Genomic DNA, 15,560 nt, shown 5'->3' with positions numbered 1-15,560 from the left:
CTCTCTCTCTCTCTCTCTCTCTCACTCTCACTCTCACTCTCTCTCTCTCTCATATAGCTCCTCCCAGGTTCACAAAGGTTCCCGGGGACCAGATCGGCGTGTCGGGGGGTGTGGCTTCGTTCGTGTGCCAGGCGGTGGGCGACCCCAAGCCGGTGGTGAACTGGAACAAGAAGGGAAAGAAGGTCAACTCTCAGCGCATCGAGGTGGTTGTCACGATGCACAACAATCACACCTATAGCGCCCCTCACTGCAAATACACACCTTTCATATGGGCCTTACCCCTTTTCCCTGAACTTCTTTGCCTTTTTGAGTGGTGCAACCACTCCTATAGACAAATTCAGAAACGGGTCTCATGGTCGCAGCTTACGTATTTCCTGTAGGAGGAGCCGACATAGCTGCGGGGTAAACCCGCACCTCTTCTACTACAGTGAACTGGAGAGTGACTGATGTTAGTCTGCCTCAAACGTTACTCTTCTACCTGCTTTTTACTAACACTAACATTACAAAGATGCCCAGAACATCGGGATGGACCTGTGTAGTTTATGGCTGCTCCAACAGTAGTGGCAACATTAAAAAAAAATGAATGTCAAAATATCCACTGCGGTGGCTGACACCAGAGCCATAGAGTAATGGTTGAGACGAAGCAGTGAAAGGTCCTGAAAGATACATAACGTCAGTCTTACCCAATACCCAATCTTTCTGTTTTATGAACACAAGGCTGCTGTACTTTATACCTCATACTGTTCTGTTTTATGAGCACAAGGCTGCTGTACTTTATACCTCATAATTGCTTAGTATGAGGTATCTTTGTAATGTTAGTATTAGTAAAAAGCAGGTAAAAGAGTAACGTTTGAGGCAGACTTAACATCAGTCACTCTCCAGTTCACTGTAGTAGAAGAGGTGCGCTATGTCTTCTCCGCCTACAGGAAATACGTAAGCTGCGACCATGAGACCCGTTTCTGAATTCGTCTATAGACAGCTATGTGTGTCCCTGGGTCCCTGCCTGGGTCCCTGGCTAGCTGGGTCTGTCCGACCACGAAAATGGCATTTGGTTGGTTTTCACCACCAAGTGTCACTGTTGCGCAGCCTAACATACACACACATATTAACTGTATATATGATGATTTGGGGTGTTACAGTACAGTGACACTACAGTACAGTAGAGGGACCCCCTGGAGAGTTGCAGCACTCACTTCACACGGGTGTGATTTTTCTATACTATTTTGAAAAACATTTTTGAATAGTTCAAATAGCCGATCTACAAGCTCACAACGTGCCAATGTAAATCGGCTAGTTTTACAATTTTAAAATGTTTTTAAACAAAAAGGCAAATAGGTTATATAAGGGGTAAGGCACTGATAGAGTCTCAACCTGTGGGTCGGGGCCTTACTGGTGGGCCGTGTGAGGATATTGCAAGTTGGTCCCCAAATATATACCCGCGTATATATAGACCGCGTTAACATGGAATCCATATAGGTGGACCGCGTTAACATGGCAGTAATATGGGTGGACCGCGTTAACATGGCAGTAATATGGGTGGACCGCGTTAACATGGCAGTAATATGGGTGGACCGCGTTAACATGGCAGCCATATGGGTGGACCGCGTTAACATGGCAGCCATATGGGTGGACCACATTAGCATGGCAGCCATATGGGTGGACCGTGTTAACATGGCAGTAATATGGGTGGACCGCGGTAACATGGCAGTAATATGGGTGGACCGCGTCAACATGGCAGCCATATGGGTGGACCGCGTTAACATGGCAGCCATATGGGTGGACCGCGTTAACATGGCAGGCATATGGGTGGACCGCGTCAACATGGCAGTAATATGGGTGGACCGCGTTAACATGGCAGCCATATGGGTGGACCACGTTAACATGGCAGCCATATGGGTGGACCGCGTTAACATGGCAGTAATATGGGTGGACCACGTTAACATGGCAGCCATATGGGTGGACCGCGTTAACATGGCAGTACTATGGGTGGACCGCGTTAACATGACAGCCATATGGGTGGACCGCGTTAACATGTCATCCATATGGGTGGACCACGTTAACATGGCAGCCATATGGGTGGACCACGTTAACATGGCAGCCATATGGGTGGACCGTGTTAACATGGAATCCATATGGGTGGACCACCAACGAGTTAACATAGCAGCCATATGGGTGGACCACGTTGACATATCAGCCATATGGGTGGACCACGTTAACATAGCAGCCATATGGGTGGACCACGCTAACATGGCATCCATATGGGTGGACCACCAATGCTTTTGAGATTTTCAAGTGGGCCCTGATCCCGAAAAGGTTGAGAACCACTGCTATACAGCATATCATATCAACAACAAATACCACAACATATTATTCTGCTATGTAGGAGAAAGTATGCCAATTTACTCAGACTCCAAAGTACAGCATATCAAATAATTTTTTTAACATTTCTAATATACATTTTTTTAACATACAATATGAAGTACAGTCTTTGCAGGAGGGGCCCATCAAAAAGAGATATATTGGTGTGGTCAAAATATATCCCAGATGTATGTTTTGGCCACTTAAATTAATATATCACATACATACAGTATGTGTGTCTCCAGTACTATATCCAATAAATCATAAACTCTAGGACATGTCTGAAAATGTATCCAGAATATATTTTCAATTGCAACATGGCCGTTATGAAGAAATATATTTCCACCAGCATTCATCCAGAATATATTTCAACAGCAAAAATACATTCCTGAAGAACATGTATTTCTATCAAAGCTGCAAGTTTTATTGCATTGCGACATTGCTTGTAGATCAGCAATGTATGAATAAAAAACACACTATGTATTGATTAGTTGGATTAAAATAATGTTTCACCCCTAGAATGAATAATCGTGCTGGTTTTAATGTGAGCAGTGATTTCACATCAGAATCAATCGGCTCTAATGCACAGCAGCCATTTGGCCTCTTCTTTATCTCCTCACCTTCACAAGTCTTACCAATGGTAGCCTACTAATTAAGGCTCTGTTCCATTCAGTGTAGAACGGTGAACCCTTACGGGTACATTTGGTTTCATTTGTACACTCAGAGTTACACACCTGTAAGGGGCCATTTGGAACCCCCTCAATGAACCATTAGTCCCACTGACATTGAGACCCACTGGTGTAAGATTGAGAGAGGCAACAGTCTGGCCACGCAAGACTAGCTCACTAGCTATGTTCAAAAGCTTCCGGTCATGCAGTCTGGGGCACGGAAGCGCTTTTGATGATTATATAAGGGAGAAAGTGGATGTGAAGCCTCCTCCCCACTTCCGTTTCGTCTTCACAGTCGCACACATTTGTCCTAATATAAATTAAAATCACCGAAGCATACTGTATATAGCTTGGTGCTTAGTAGAAATGGAAATTACAACTTTGTATACAACTCTATATAACATTCCAGGAGGTGTTCCAGACTATATATAACATTCAGGAGGTGTAGTTCCAGACTCTATATAACATTCTGAGATTGTGTGTGTCTATGTGAGACTACCAGTGAGCCAACATGCACACTATGAGGCTTCGTACACACATAAAGAACAACTGTGCTGTGCTCTGCCTGTGTTTCATGGCCGCCCCAATGCTTTTCCAATGGAAGTCACGTGGTTTGACCAAACACTTGTGTTTGATTGCCCCCCTCCCCCCATCACACACAACTGTTTGGTCAAACCATGTGACTTCCATTGGAAAAGCATTGAGGCGGCCATGAAACACGGACAGCACAGAGCATGTTCGTCTGATATGTGTGTGCGAAGCCTCAGCACCCTGACTCTGTTTGATCAGAATGGAACAGAGCCTTCATTAGCATCATTGGTAGCCTAAGACCTGTGAAGGAAGTAAGGCAGTTGGTTGGATTAACTCCTAGAATGAATAATCATGCTTGTTATGATGTGAGCGGTGATTTCTCATCAGTCAGTTTGCAGTTGGAAACATTATCATTCAGTGCAGACTTCATCCTGTTGGCAGCAGATTACTGTGCAAATAATGATATATCACACAGACAGTAAACACTGTCACTGTTTAATTATAAAACACACATAGCCTATGCTTTGAATTATACAATGAGGAAAAGAGCAGCATACATTATGGCATATATTATATCTGCAGCACTCAGAATATAGGAGACTAATTTGCATTGCTCATACATAATTCAAGTGTAATAGACATGCTGTATGGCTAAAATATTTTGCATTGAACAATATAGGCCTGGGCAATATGGCAAATATGATATTTCTGGCCAAAGACATTGGTAATAATCATTGTGGTAATGCTATGAAATTATTATATGGCATTTTTTTAACCTTTTTAAACGTATAATGGGGCTTTGCCATATATATAGATGGTATGCATTGCACTATGCATACAGTAAGTGAGTGGCAAATCGAGTGGCAAGGTGAGTTTAACGTTGTTTAACGTCGTTTCATGCAATCAAATAGGACTTTTCTGGTTTGGATGTAAACTACTTTCTGGCCTTGGCTGTCAAGGCCAGAAAGTTTTTTTTTTTGCCACTCAGTAGGCGTTCCCGCATAACTTCCGGGTATGATAATGATTCTCAGTAATGTAAGATGGCACCATGTCTGTCTATACTCACTCTGTGTCTCATTGGTGGGCTGTGGACAGTTCAGAAACCTCCCTACCAGTGACATCATCGATGGGTTGGATTGATTGTTATCGATATCCATAAATCCATGTTGCCCAGTCCTACTCCAAAATATACAATCGATGCATATTGTCCATATTTTGACCATATCCTGCTCTGCATCCTTACGGCCACATTGAGCTGATCAGTGATGTATCGATTAGCATTGAGCTGATCAGTGATGTATCGATTAGCATTGAGCTGATCAGTGATGTATCGATTAGCATTGAGCTGATCAGTGATGTATCGATTAGCATTGAGCTGATCAGTGATGTATCGATTAGCATTGAGCTGATCAATGATGCATTGATTAGCATTGAGCTGATCAGTGATGTATCGATTAGCATTGAGCTGATCAGTGATGTATCGATTAGCATTGAGCTGATCAGTGATGTATCGATTAGCATTGAGCTGATCAATGATGCATTGATTAGCATTGAGCTGATCAGTGATGTATCGATTAGCATTGAGCTGATCAGTGATGTATCGATTAGCATTGAGCTGATCAGTGATGTATCGATTAGCATTGAGCTGATCAGTGATGCATTGATTAGCATTGAACTGATCGGAGGATGTTTTGATTACCATTGAACCGATCAGTGTGTGTATTGATTACCATTGAACCGATCAGTGCATGCATTGATTAGAATTGAGCCGATCAGATGGTGTATTCTATTGTATTGATTAAGAAGCTTGCCTCCTGAAGCAGACAGGCCCTCACTGGACCTGACTCCTGAAGCCTGAAGACGCCTGCCATCTGCTTGTGTTGTCTGGGTCCACACAAACAAAATAATAAGCTAATATACTCGAATACATCTGCTTGTCTGGGTCCACACAAACAAAATAATAAGCTAAAATACTCAAATACATCTGCTTGTCTGGGTCCACACAAACAAAATAATAAGCTAAAATACTCAAATACATCTGCTTGTCTGCGTCCACACAAACAAAATCATAAGCTACAATACTCTAATACAGCTCACTTTCAGCTTTATATATATATAAAGTGCTGTCAAATGCCAATAAATGAATACACAAAACGGAAATTTTAACACATTTTGTGCCCAAAACGTCTGTGGACGTCCTGGGTATTACCGCACGTGCATAGCCCAAGACGTCTGTGGACGTCTTTCAAAAATATATATATATATATATATATATATTTTTTTTTTTAAATCAGAAAAATCAAAACACTTTTATTTTTATTTTTTTAACACGTGGTGCCAAAGTTTGTGTTTTCGCCATTGAGAATGCATTTGGCGTTTAAATTAAATAACTCAGAAACTATAAAACATTTCAAAGTAAAAAGTTCCAGCATGTGTCTCCACAGTCAGCTGAATTATAAAAAATGTGAATGGATTTTCTAGGTGAAAGTGATTTTGGGCAGTATTGCGTGGGCTCTCAATGTGTTAAAAATAAAAATAAGCAGGCTGTTACCATTTCAAATACCACCGGTTTGATTCGCGTCAAAGTCTACCGACCCCTTCTTAACTCAGTGTACAGTGTACAGAACCCAATTTGGTTCCATTTGTACACTCTCTGAGTTACAGATCTTTAAGGGTCCATTTGGTTCCATTTGTACGCTCTCTGAATTGCAGACCTATATGGGTCCTTTTGGTTTCATTCGTTCATTCTTCTTGTTCTAATGAAACAGCGTTGCACACATGTAAGGCCCAAACCACACCATTGCATCTAGTCGCAACTCCTTGCAACAAAACTCTTTTAAGGACATGTCACACCAATGCAACTCTTTGCAACTGCCGTTTGGGATAATGATTTGGTTGCAAGGAGATGCATGGCAAATCATTGGTGTGGGTCCATTTGGTTCCCTGACAACAATCATTTAGCATGGGGACCCCCTGGAACCCCCCTCGATGCCGTCCCTGAACCCCACTTTGAGAACCACTGTCCTATATAAGCGTACATGGTACAGTACATGCTTTCATAACAGGTTTCACATCATGTGCAGGATAAGCATAATATCATAGTAAAGAGAGGAGCTCTGCCAACAATGTAATATGAATCCTATTGTTCTAAACTGAAGCAGAGCATCATGACAAAACCACTGGCCTCATGTGTTTGTGTGCCAAGAACCTGGTGCTGGAAAGGTGCCAATAATCTGGTGCTGGAAAGGTACCAAGAACCTCGTCCCGGAAAGGTGCCACTGGGCTAAACTTCTATCTTGGTAAAGACCCTGTTGTTGGAAAGGTGCCTACTTCTATCTCAGTAAAGATCCTGGTGCTGGAAAGGTGCCTACAGTATTTCTGTCTCATTAAAACGGCGGGTCCTGCGTGGGCCGGCCGGCCGGCTGGCTGTGATTATTTTCCGGCACGGAGGAAGCAAGCGCCTGTATGCCTGGCGGAACAGACTTAGCTAGGGTTAGCGTCGGGGTCACAATTTCACTAGTTTTCACATTTCTTTTTCAAGTCCAACTTGTGTCAGTATATTTAGTTCATTGCTTACGGGTTGCATTCATTGGTCTATGAAAGTTACTTTGCAATAAGAATACCAGCACTCCAGCCTTAATTTCCGATGCTATGTCATACACCGCCGACAATAGCCAATCTACAAGCTTACAATAATGTTGCAGAATGCGACCCGTTGTGAGTACGCAGGTTGGCTATTTCTGGCGAGCGGCGGTGTCGTTCTGACAATGTGAATCTATGCAGCGAACAGATTGCAGCATTAAGCTTCAGCCGTGTGAACACTGATGAAAGCTCGGCTCCGAAACACATGCATTGTTCTGTCTCGACTGAATACTGATGCCTCGTCTTACTTCACAATAGGATTCACATTACATACAGCATGGGCAGCTGGTTTTCCTTTCACACTCGCACGACTGAAGTAAGGCCACCTACTGCACCACACAAGCTGAATTCAGGCTGAAGTAAGGCCACCTACTGCACCACACAAGCTGAAATAGGGTCAAAAAGACCTTTTCATTTCCTGTGATGTTATTGGCTACTGTCTCCAGACGATTTGACACTTTGGGCTCTATTTTCGTCCCTTATCCCTAAACTACTTTTCCTAAAAAAAAGTAGATAAGGTGTTTTGCTAAACCCCTTATCCTTAAACTACTTTGGCTATTTTAACTATTCAAAAATGTCTCACAAGCTCACAACGTGTCGTTGTAGATCGGCTGGTTGAACTATTAAAAAAATATTTTCACAATAGTAAAAAAAAAAAAGGCAAAGTAGTTTAGGGACAAGGGGTTTAGCATGGACGAAAATAGAGCCCCTAGGGCTCCATTTTTGTCACCGTTAAACCCCTTATCCCTAAACCTCTTTGCCTTTTTTTTTACTATTTTGCAAAACATTTTTGAATAGTTAAAATGGCCAATCTACAAGCTCACAACGTGTCAATGTAGATTGGCTAGTTGAACTATTCAAAAATGTTTTTCAAAATAGTAAAAAAAAAAAAAAAAGGCAAAGGAGTTTAGGGATAAGGGGTTTAGCGGTGATGCAAATGGAGCCCCTAGTCTTAACTTGAACAATGGGCTGTCTGGAGGTGTGAAGTCCACTCCCGTGGATGGTATAAGTATGCCTAAAATATTTTTTACAAAATGAAAAAACAAAACAAAACGGAGATGATTTGAATCGAATATTTAGGAAAAGGGGAACCTTCTGAGAGCTTCACGGGCAAAGATAATCAACTTCAAAATCTCTAAATGGGTCAGTCACGTTAGTCATTCCATGACAGTGGTTCCCAAACCTTTTAGTTCAAGACCCAAAAATAGAAATTTGAGGAGGTTTTGCCCGGGGACCCAAACTAGTGAAGATGGCAGATCTACAGTTGGAGGCCATCGATATTGTCCTTTTCTTTTTGCTGAGGTTTGCGTGATCTGCGCAAAAGGACAGTTAACCCATTTTGGGCGGGAACCCCTTTTGGTGTTTTAAACATTATGTTATAATTTAGCTATTGAAAAATAGCAGATCTACAAGCTCATAGCGCGCCACCGAGTGGCGCGCTACGAGCTTGTAGGTCTGCTATTTTTGAAAAATCGTGAAAATTTAGAAGGATTTTTTCAGGATTTAGAAGGATTTTTAAAATTTTGAGGTCAGGCCTAAATGGGTCAAATGATAAGGGACAATATCGGTGGCACCCAACTGTACATGTTCACAATGGACGGGACACTTCGTGCCACATTATGAACATGTAGATCAGCTATTTTCCACTACTTCTTAATTTAAATGATTTGTTTTCTAATTAATGGAATTTATTACATTTTTTTTAGAAAGAAAAATCATTGAATTTGTCTCTTAATTCATGAAATATTTCGCTTTGGAAAGAAATATTTTGAAATATTAATAATGAACAAAAGGTAGGAGACAAAACGTGAATGGGTTTTGTATTTACTCGTCTCCCATAAAAAATGTGTCCTGTGACCTCACCCATGGGAAATCAGTTATGTCTGACATCAGCTATGACCTTTGACTCCAAATTCGGAGCAGGATTAATTTGTTTTATATAAAAAAAAAACGACATATTTCAGAATAAATGTAAAATGTGAATGGAGCATTGTGCAGGTAAGTTGTCCTGTATTGACAGTGTGCCGCTTGCTTTGGACACGACACACGTAAAGCAGTGGTTCCCAAACTTTTTCATGTCAAGGACCCCCCATTTGAAATTATATGCCAGGGACCTCCATGAGAGAATATTCTTACGGCTCTAGCGGTGATTCTCAACCTGTTTAATTTCAAGGGCCCCCAGTTGGACACGCATTAGTCTACGGACCCCCATTTAATGGCATTTCAATCTCTGGGACCCCCAATTTATATTGTAAAATCAATGCTAATTTAACTCTATAGTAACTGCATCAAAAGATCATTTTTTTTGATGCAGTTACGATATGAAACTTTGTATCGTATCGTATCATTTTGCAATGCAAATGATCAGTATCAAATCATCTGGTAATATGCAAAATAAAACAGTGTAGTGTCACTGGTAATAGACAAAATAAAACAGTGTAGTGTCACTGGTAATAGACAAAATAAAACAGTGTAGTGTCACTGGTAATAGACAAAATAAAACAGTGTAGTGTCACTGGTAATAGACAAAATAAAACAGTGTAGTGTCACTGGTATATGGACAGAAAACAGTTCCTCTGCATGGCCACGGTCCAGTACTCTGGTGGATGTTTTTCAATAGGAGTCCCTGACACCTCTTCCCTCTCCAGAGGATATTCTTCACTTCACAAATGCCAATATATAAAAGCATTAAAAAAAAAAAAAACCTAATAGGATAAGGGCTTAGAGGTTGTAACTTCAAAATGTCTGTTCAATTCTTTTTGTAAACGCACATGTCATTTCAAAAGGGCACTGGCTGACAGATGATGAACTTTAGAGTCCAAAGTGTCAAAAAGTCAACACAACAAAAAATGCCCCGGCCGGCGCCTGGCAAATTCATTCAATTCTAGTAAAGAGTGTGCTGTCCACACCTATAGTACACACACTGAGTAGCCTTCACCTGTCCACACCTATAGTACACACACTGAGTAGCCTTCACCTGTCCACACCTATAGTACACACACTGAGTAGCCTTCACCTGTCCACACCTATAGTACACACACTGAGTAGCCTTCACCTGTCCACACCTATAGTACACACACTGAGTAGCCTTCACCTGTCCACACCTATAGTACACACACTGAGTAGCCTTCACCTGTCCACACCTATAGTACACACACTGAGTAGCCTTCACCTGTCCACACCTATAGTACACACACTGAGTAGCCTTCACCTGTCCACACCTATAGTACACACACTGAGTAGCCTTCACCTGTCCACACCTATAGTACACACACTGAGTAGCCTTCACCTGTCCACTCCTATAGTACACACACTGAGTAGCCTTCACCTGTCCACACCTATAGTACACACACTGAGTAGCCTTCACCTGTCCACTCCTATAGTACACACACTGAGTAGCCTTCACCTGTCCACTCCTATAGTACACACACTGTCCACACCTATAGTACACACACTGAGTAGCCTTCACCTGTCCACACCTATAGTACACACACTGAGTAGCCTTCACCTGTCCACACCTATAGTACACACACTGAGTAGCCTTCACCTGTCCACACCTATAGTACACACACTGAGTAGCCTTCACCTGTCCACACCTATAGTACACACACTGAGTAGCCTTCACCTGCGGGCATGTTGCTCAATGTACTGTACTGCCACCTGTTATATCGTGTAGACCAACAGACCATTTCACAGCTGTTACAGCACAAAGGTAAACACATGTATCTATTTTGTGTGTCTTGGCCTGTACTGAAATGGTAAAAGGTTGAAAATCGCTGCTTTTAAGTCCTTTTAAGTGTAAAGCAAACGGCAAATTTAGTGAATCTGGGCCAGAGCTCCCCAGGTTCCAGACGGTGCGATAATGCCTTGAGGCCGCATTCAGCCCAGACGTACGTACGTGCGTGCGTGCGTGCGTGCGTGCGTGCGTGCGTGCGTGTGTGTGTGTGTGTGTGTGTGTGTGTGTGTGTGTGTGTGTGTGTGTGTGTGTGTGTGTGTGTGTGTGTGTGTGTGTGTGTGTGTGTGTGTGTGTGTGTGTGTGTGTGTGTGTGTGTGTGTGTGTGTGTGTGTGTGTGTGTGTGTGTGTGTGTGCGCGCGCTATAAGCCAGTGGTTCTCAAACCTTTTCATATCAAGGACCCCCAAAATTATACTCATTAGCCTGCGGACCACCCATTTGAAAATATAAGCCAATGACCCCCATAAGAGAAGATGTTTTTTTACGGCTCTAGCAGTGATTTTCAGCCATTTTCATTTCAAGGGCCCCCAGGTTTGACCTGAATTAGGCTACGATCCGGCATCTCTATCTCTGGGACCCCAATGTATATTGTAAAATCAAAGTAAATTTAACTCTGAGAGTGTACAAATGGAACCAAATGGACCTTTATGGGTCCATTTGGTTCCATTTGTACACACTGAGTTACAGACCCATAAGGGTTCCTAACTATCCATTTAGCTGGGGACCCTCTGGAACTCCCTCGAGGACCCCTATGGGTCCCCAGACCCCACGTTGGGAACCACTGCTATAAGCCTCATCGGACCTTCTTCACATCTAATTGTCTCCTTTCTTGTGGCCCTCCTTCCCTCCCTCCTTCCTTCCTTGCGTCCGTCTCCTACGCATGCAGACCGTGGAGTATGACGGGGGTGCGGGAGCCGTGCTGAGGATCCAGCCCCTCCGGGCGCCCCGCGACGAGAACATGTACGAGTGCGTGGCGCGCAACAGCGAGGGGGAGGTCGCCGTGACCGCCAAGCTGGCCATCATCCGAGGTAAGACGAGACAATGGCTGGACGAGATATAAGGCCATTAAAGCATCTATATGTCCATCTGTTTGAGGTGAATGGTGAGGAGTAATGACATGGTGGTTGGTTGGAATCCCCATGCGATGGGTGGATGGCCCCATGTGATGGGTGGATGGCCCCATGCGATGGGTGGACGGCCCCATGCGATGGGTGGATGGGCCCATGTGATGGGTGGATGGCCCCATGCGATGGGTGGATGGCCCCACCCATGTGATGGGTGGATGGCCCCATGCGATGGGTGGATGGCCCCATGCGATGGGTGGATGGGCCCATGTGATGGGTGGATGGCCCCATGCGATGGGTGGATGGCCCCATGCGATGGGTGGATGGCCCCATGCGATGGGTGGATGGCCCCATGCGATGGGTGGATGGCCCCATGCGATGGGTGGATGGCCCCATGCGATGGGTGGGTGGCCCCATGCGATGGGTGGATGGCCCCATGGCCCCATGCGATGGGTGGGTGGCACCATGCGATGGGTGGATGGCCCCATGCGATGGGTGGATGGCCCCATGCGATGGGTGGATGGCCCCATGCGATGGGTGGGTGGCCCCATGCGATGGGTGGGTGGCCCCATGCGATGGGTGGATGGCCCCATGCGATGGGTGGATGGCCCCATGCGATGGGTGGATGGCCCCATGCGATGGGTGGAGGGCCCCATGCGATGGGTGTATGGCCCCATGCGATGGGTGGATGGCCCCATGCGATGGGTGGATGGCCCCATGCGATGGGTGGATGGCCCCATGCGATGGGTGGATGTCCCCATGCGATGGGTGGGGTGGCCCCATGCGATGGGTGGATGGCCCCATGTGATGGGTGGATGGCCCCATGCGATGGGTGGGCGTTTTGCAGGAACCAGAAAAGGTAGAAGAGCCAATCAGTGTACATGTGCGCTCAGGGAACGCTATAGCTCCACTTTTTGTGTTTTTATGCAAAACGCCCACCTAGCGCTTGGGGCCAAACCGGCGAGCAGCTGTTATTTCACTTGTCTCTGCATTATGTACAGTTTGTTCGGTGCTTGGCTGGGGAGGCGTATAGTCCAGAGCAGGCGTTCCCAAACCTTGGTGCGTGCAACCCTTGTGGCGCGCGAACGCCCTCTAGGCCAGGGGTGCCTGACATGAAAAGGGTAATGGCAAAATCCGGTAAAACACTGTTGTAAAGAGATGTATAGAGCAACTCCATGTCTCTGAGTGCAGTGACATTCTGTGATTATTGGCCATAATCATGTTAAAACGAATTATCATTTTCGGTGAAATACAACGAAACTGAGCATTGGGGGGTGCATCAGCTATGTCAGGGGGTAACAGGGGGTGCACAGGCAAAAGAGTTTGGGGACCGGTGATCCAGTTGCTCACATGGGTGTTTGAAGCACCCGAAAGAACGCTCTAATTCCGCATTTTTCTTGATTTGGGCACCGTCATTTGGTACCAGAAGTGCTAACTCGCCTGAACGCACCTGAATAGATTCATGAACGAGCGTGCTCTGTGTTAAACCCCAGCTGCTTGCTCTTTTTTTTTTTTAATGTTTTTTTTTGTGGCTTTCGCTTTTATTTCATATTTTTTATGGAGGGACAGACAGTAGGCTGACAGGAAATGGGGAGAGAGATGGGGGGTTGACATGCAGTAAAGGCCGTCGGGATCGGGAGTCGAACCCGCGGCACACTGCCAGACTGGATTACCAGCCAAGGTGCCTGGACCACTGATCCACGGCCCAGGCCGCTGCTTGCTCTTTTGCTCCTGCATTGTATTTCGCCCGCCCGCAGTTCCAGCTGTGGCCAGTAGGATAGGGTGGCTTCACCGTTTCCCAGACGCTATCTGGGGGCCTGGTATAGTCACACTCACTGACCCTTCAGACTTTGGGATGTAAAACTCAAGGCACTCATGTTGCATCACACAAACATGCCTCCTATTTCAATAACTTAAATATGTTTATTTGATTGATTGATTAATTGATCAACGGCCAGAACTAACACACATTTTTTTGGGACCGGAGTCTGTTGCTCTGTAGTGATTGGTTAGCGGGACAATCTAATCCCTTCTGCCTTGGAAATGGGCTTTATATCCAGTCTGTCTTCATCCAAACTCCCACACACTTCTGAACCTACCGGAACACACACACGTACACACACACACACACACACACGTACACACACACACACACACACACACACACACACACACACACACACACACACACACACACACACACACACACACACACACACACACACACACACACACACACACACACAATGGGGCGGCGGTGGCTCAGAGGTAGAGTGGCCGGATGGTAACCGCAAGGTCCCCAGTTCGATCACAGGCTCCCCCAGAGTTAGTGTCGAAGTGTCCTTGAGCAAGCCTCTGAACCCCTAATTGCTCCCGATGAGCAGGTTGGTGCCTTGCATCGTTTCCTCCGGCATCGGTGTGTGAATGTGTGAATGTAACAATCTATGTAAAGCACCTTGGATAAAGACGCTATACATATAAATGCACCATTTACACACACGCGTGAGCGCACACACCTGGCCTACCGTTCCCAGAGCTGTCACCCGTGGATGTGACAAGGCGGGCGCTGTGCCACACCCAGCTGATTATTTTTATAGACCCTCGCTCTGAGACATATAGGGGGAGTGGGGGGCGGTTCTCGACCAGTGGTGGAAAGTAACTAAGTGCATTTACTCAAGTACTGTATGCTTCCGTTCCGCCGAGCATTAGTCCGACATGCAGGGACCGCTCAAACATGCGCTGCTCCCGTGCTTGCGGTTATGGTTAGGTTAGGGTTTGAGGTAGGTTGTCGTTTGTCGGACCAATGACTATAGTCTGAGGCTGGAACTACACCTCCCGAAATCTGATTAGTAGCCAGACAACTATTCCACAATCTCCGAATGCTACATAGAGTCTGGAACTATACACCTCCCGAAATCTGATTAGGGAAGCTGGCATTTGCGTTCACGAAAATATATTTTGTAAAGATATTTAGATTTCGGGAGGTGTAGTTCCAGACTCCATTTAAAATAGCATTCGGAGATGGTTGGAATAGTTGTCTGGCTACTATACGTGATACTAGGGTTTAGAAGACATTTCGGCCACAACGTGGTCCAAACGTGATAATAAGAAGGTAAAATGTGAGTACACGTCTCCTCCGTGCAGCAGCAGTCAGTGTTCTCTCGTCCTCTTCCGCACGCCCCGCTGTGCTCTCTGCTCACAGTGGAGGTGTTGATCTAATTTAGGCCCTCTCTCTCTCTCTCTCTCTCTCTCTCTCTCCTTTTGCTAGACTAATCTAATCTAATGTAGCTTCTCCTATAAGTGCTGGGAGTCAGTGCTGCCACGCACAAATTCGTGCCCGCCCTGCGGGCACCCCCTGGGGCACCAGCTGGCACTCTGCCCGCCCTGCGGGCACCCCCTGGGGGAGTGGCTGGCCCTCTGCCTGGCAGCACGGCAGTGTGAAGGGTGGCGTGATGGGTCGTTGTATTATCGTCGGACAGCGTTGATTTTGTCAGCAAAATTTCGAATCCAAATAATTTGTTTTAGTCTAGTTTTAGTTGACTAAATACCATACGATTTTAGTC

At 45.2% G+C, this 15,560-nt stretch overlaps 1 protein-coding gene across 12 annotated transcripts in view; it reads left to right on the top strand.

The window, feature by feature from the left end:
* LOC306931939 (receptor-type tyrosine-protein phosphatase S-like) overlaps positions 1 to 15,560 on the top strand; it is a 257,462-nt gene that overhangs the window by 98,139 nt on the left and 143,763 nt on the right. For 10 of the 12 annotated variants that reach the window (XM_079513634.1, XM_079513632.1, XM_079513630.1 and 7 more), the window contains 2 exons: positions 58 to 203; positions 11,820 to 11,961. The exons of the other annotated variants lie outside the window; for them this stretch is intronic. In XM_079513634.1, the coding sequence (XP_079369760.1) occupies positions 11,892 to 11,961 (70 nt within the window). In that variant the 5' untranslated portion in view covers positions 58 to 203; positions 11,820 to 11,891. The remainder of the gene's footprint in view (positions 1 to 57; positions 204 to 11,819; positions 11,962 to 15,560) is intronic. 12 annotated transcript variants of the gene reach the window in all.

Source organism: Electrona antarctica, assembly GCF_951216825.1.
Source record: "Electrona antarctica genome assembly, chromosome: 1".
NCBI classification, from domain to species: domain Eukaryota; kingdom Metazoa; phylum Chordata; class Actinopteri; order Myctophiformes; family Myctophidae; genus Electrona; species Electrona antarctica.
Note: the sequence above shows the minus strand (reverse complement) of the source record. Positions and strands in the feature narration are given on the sequence as shown.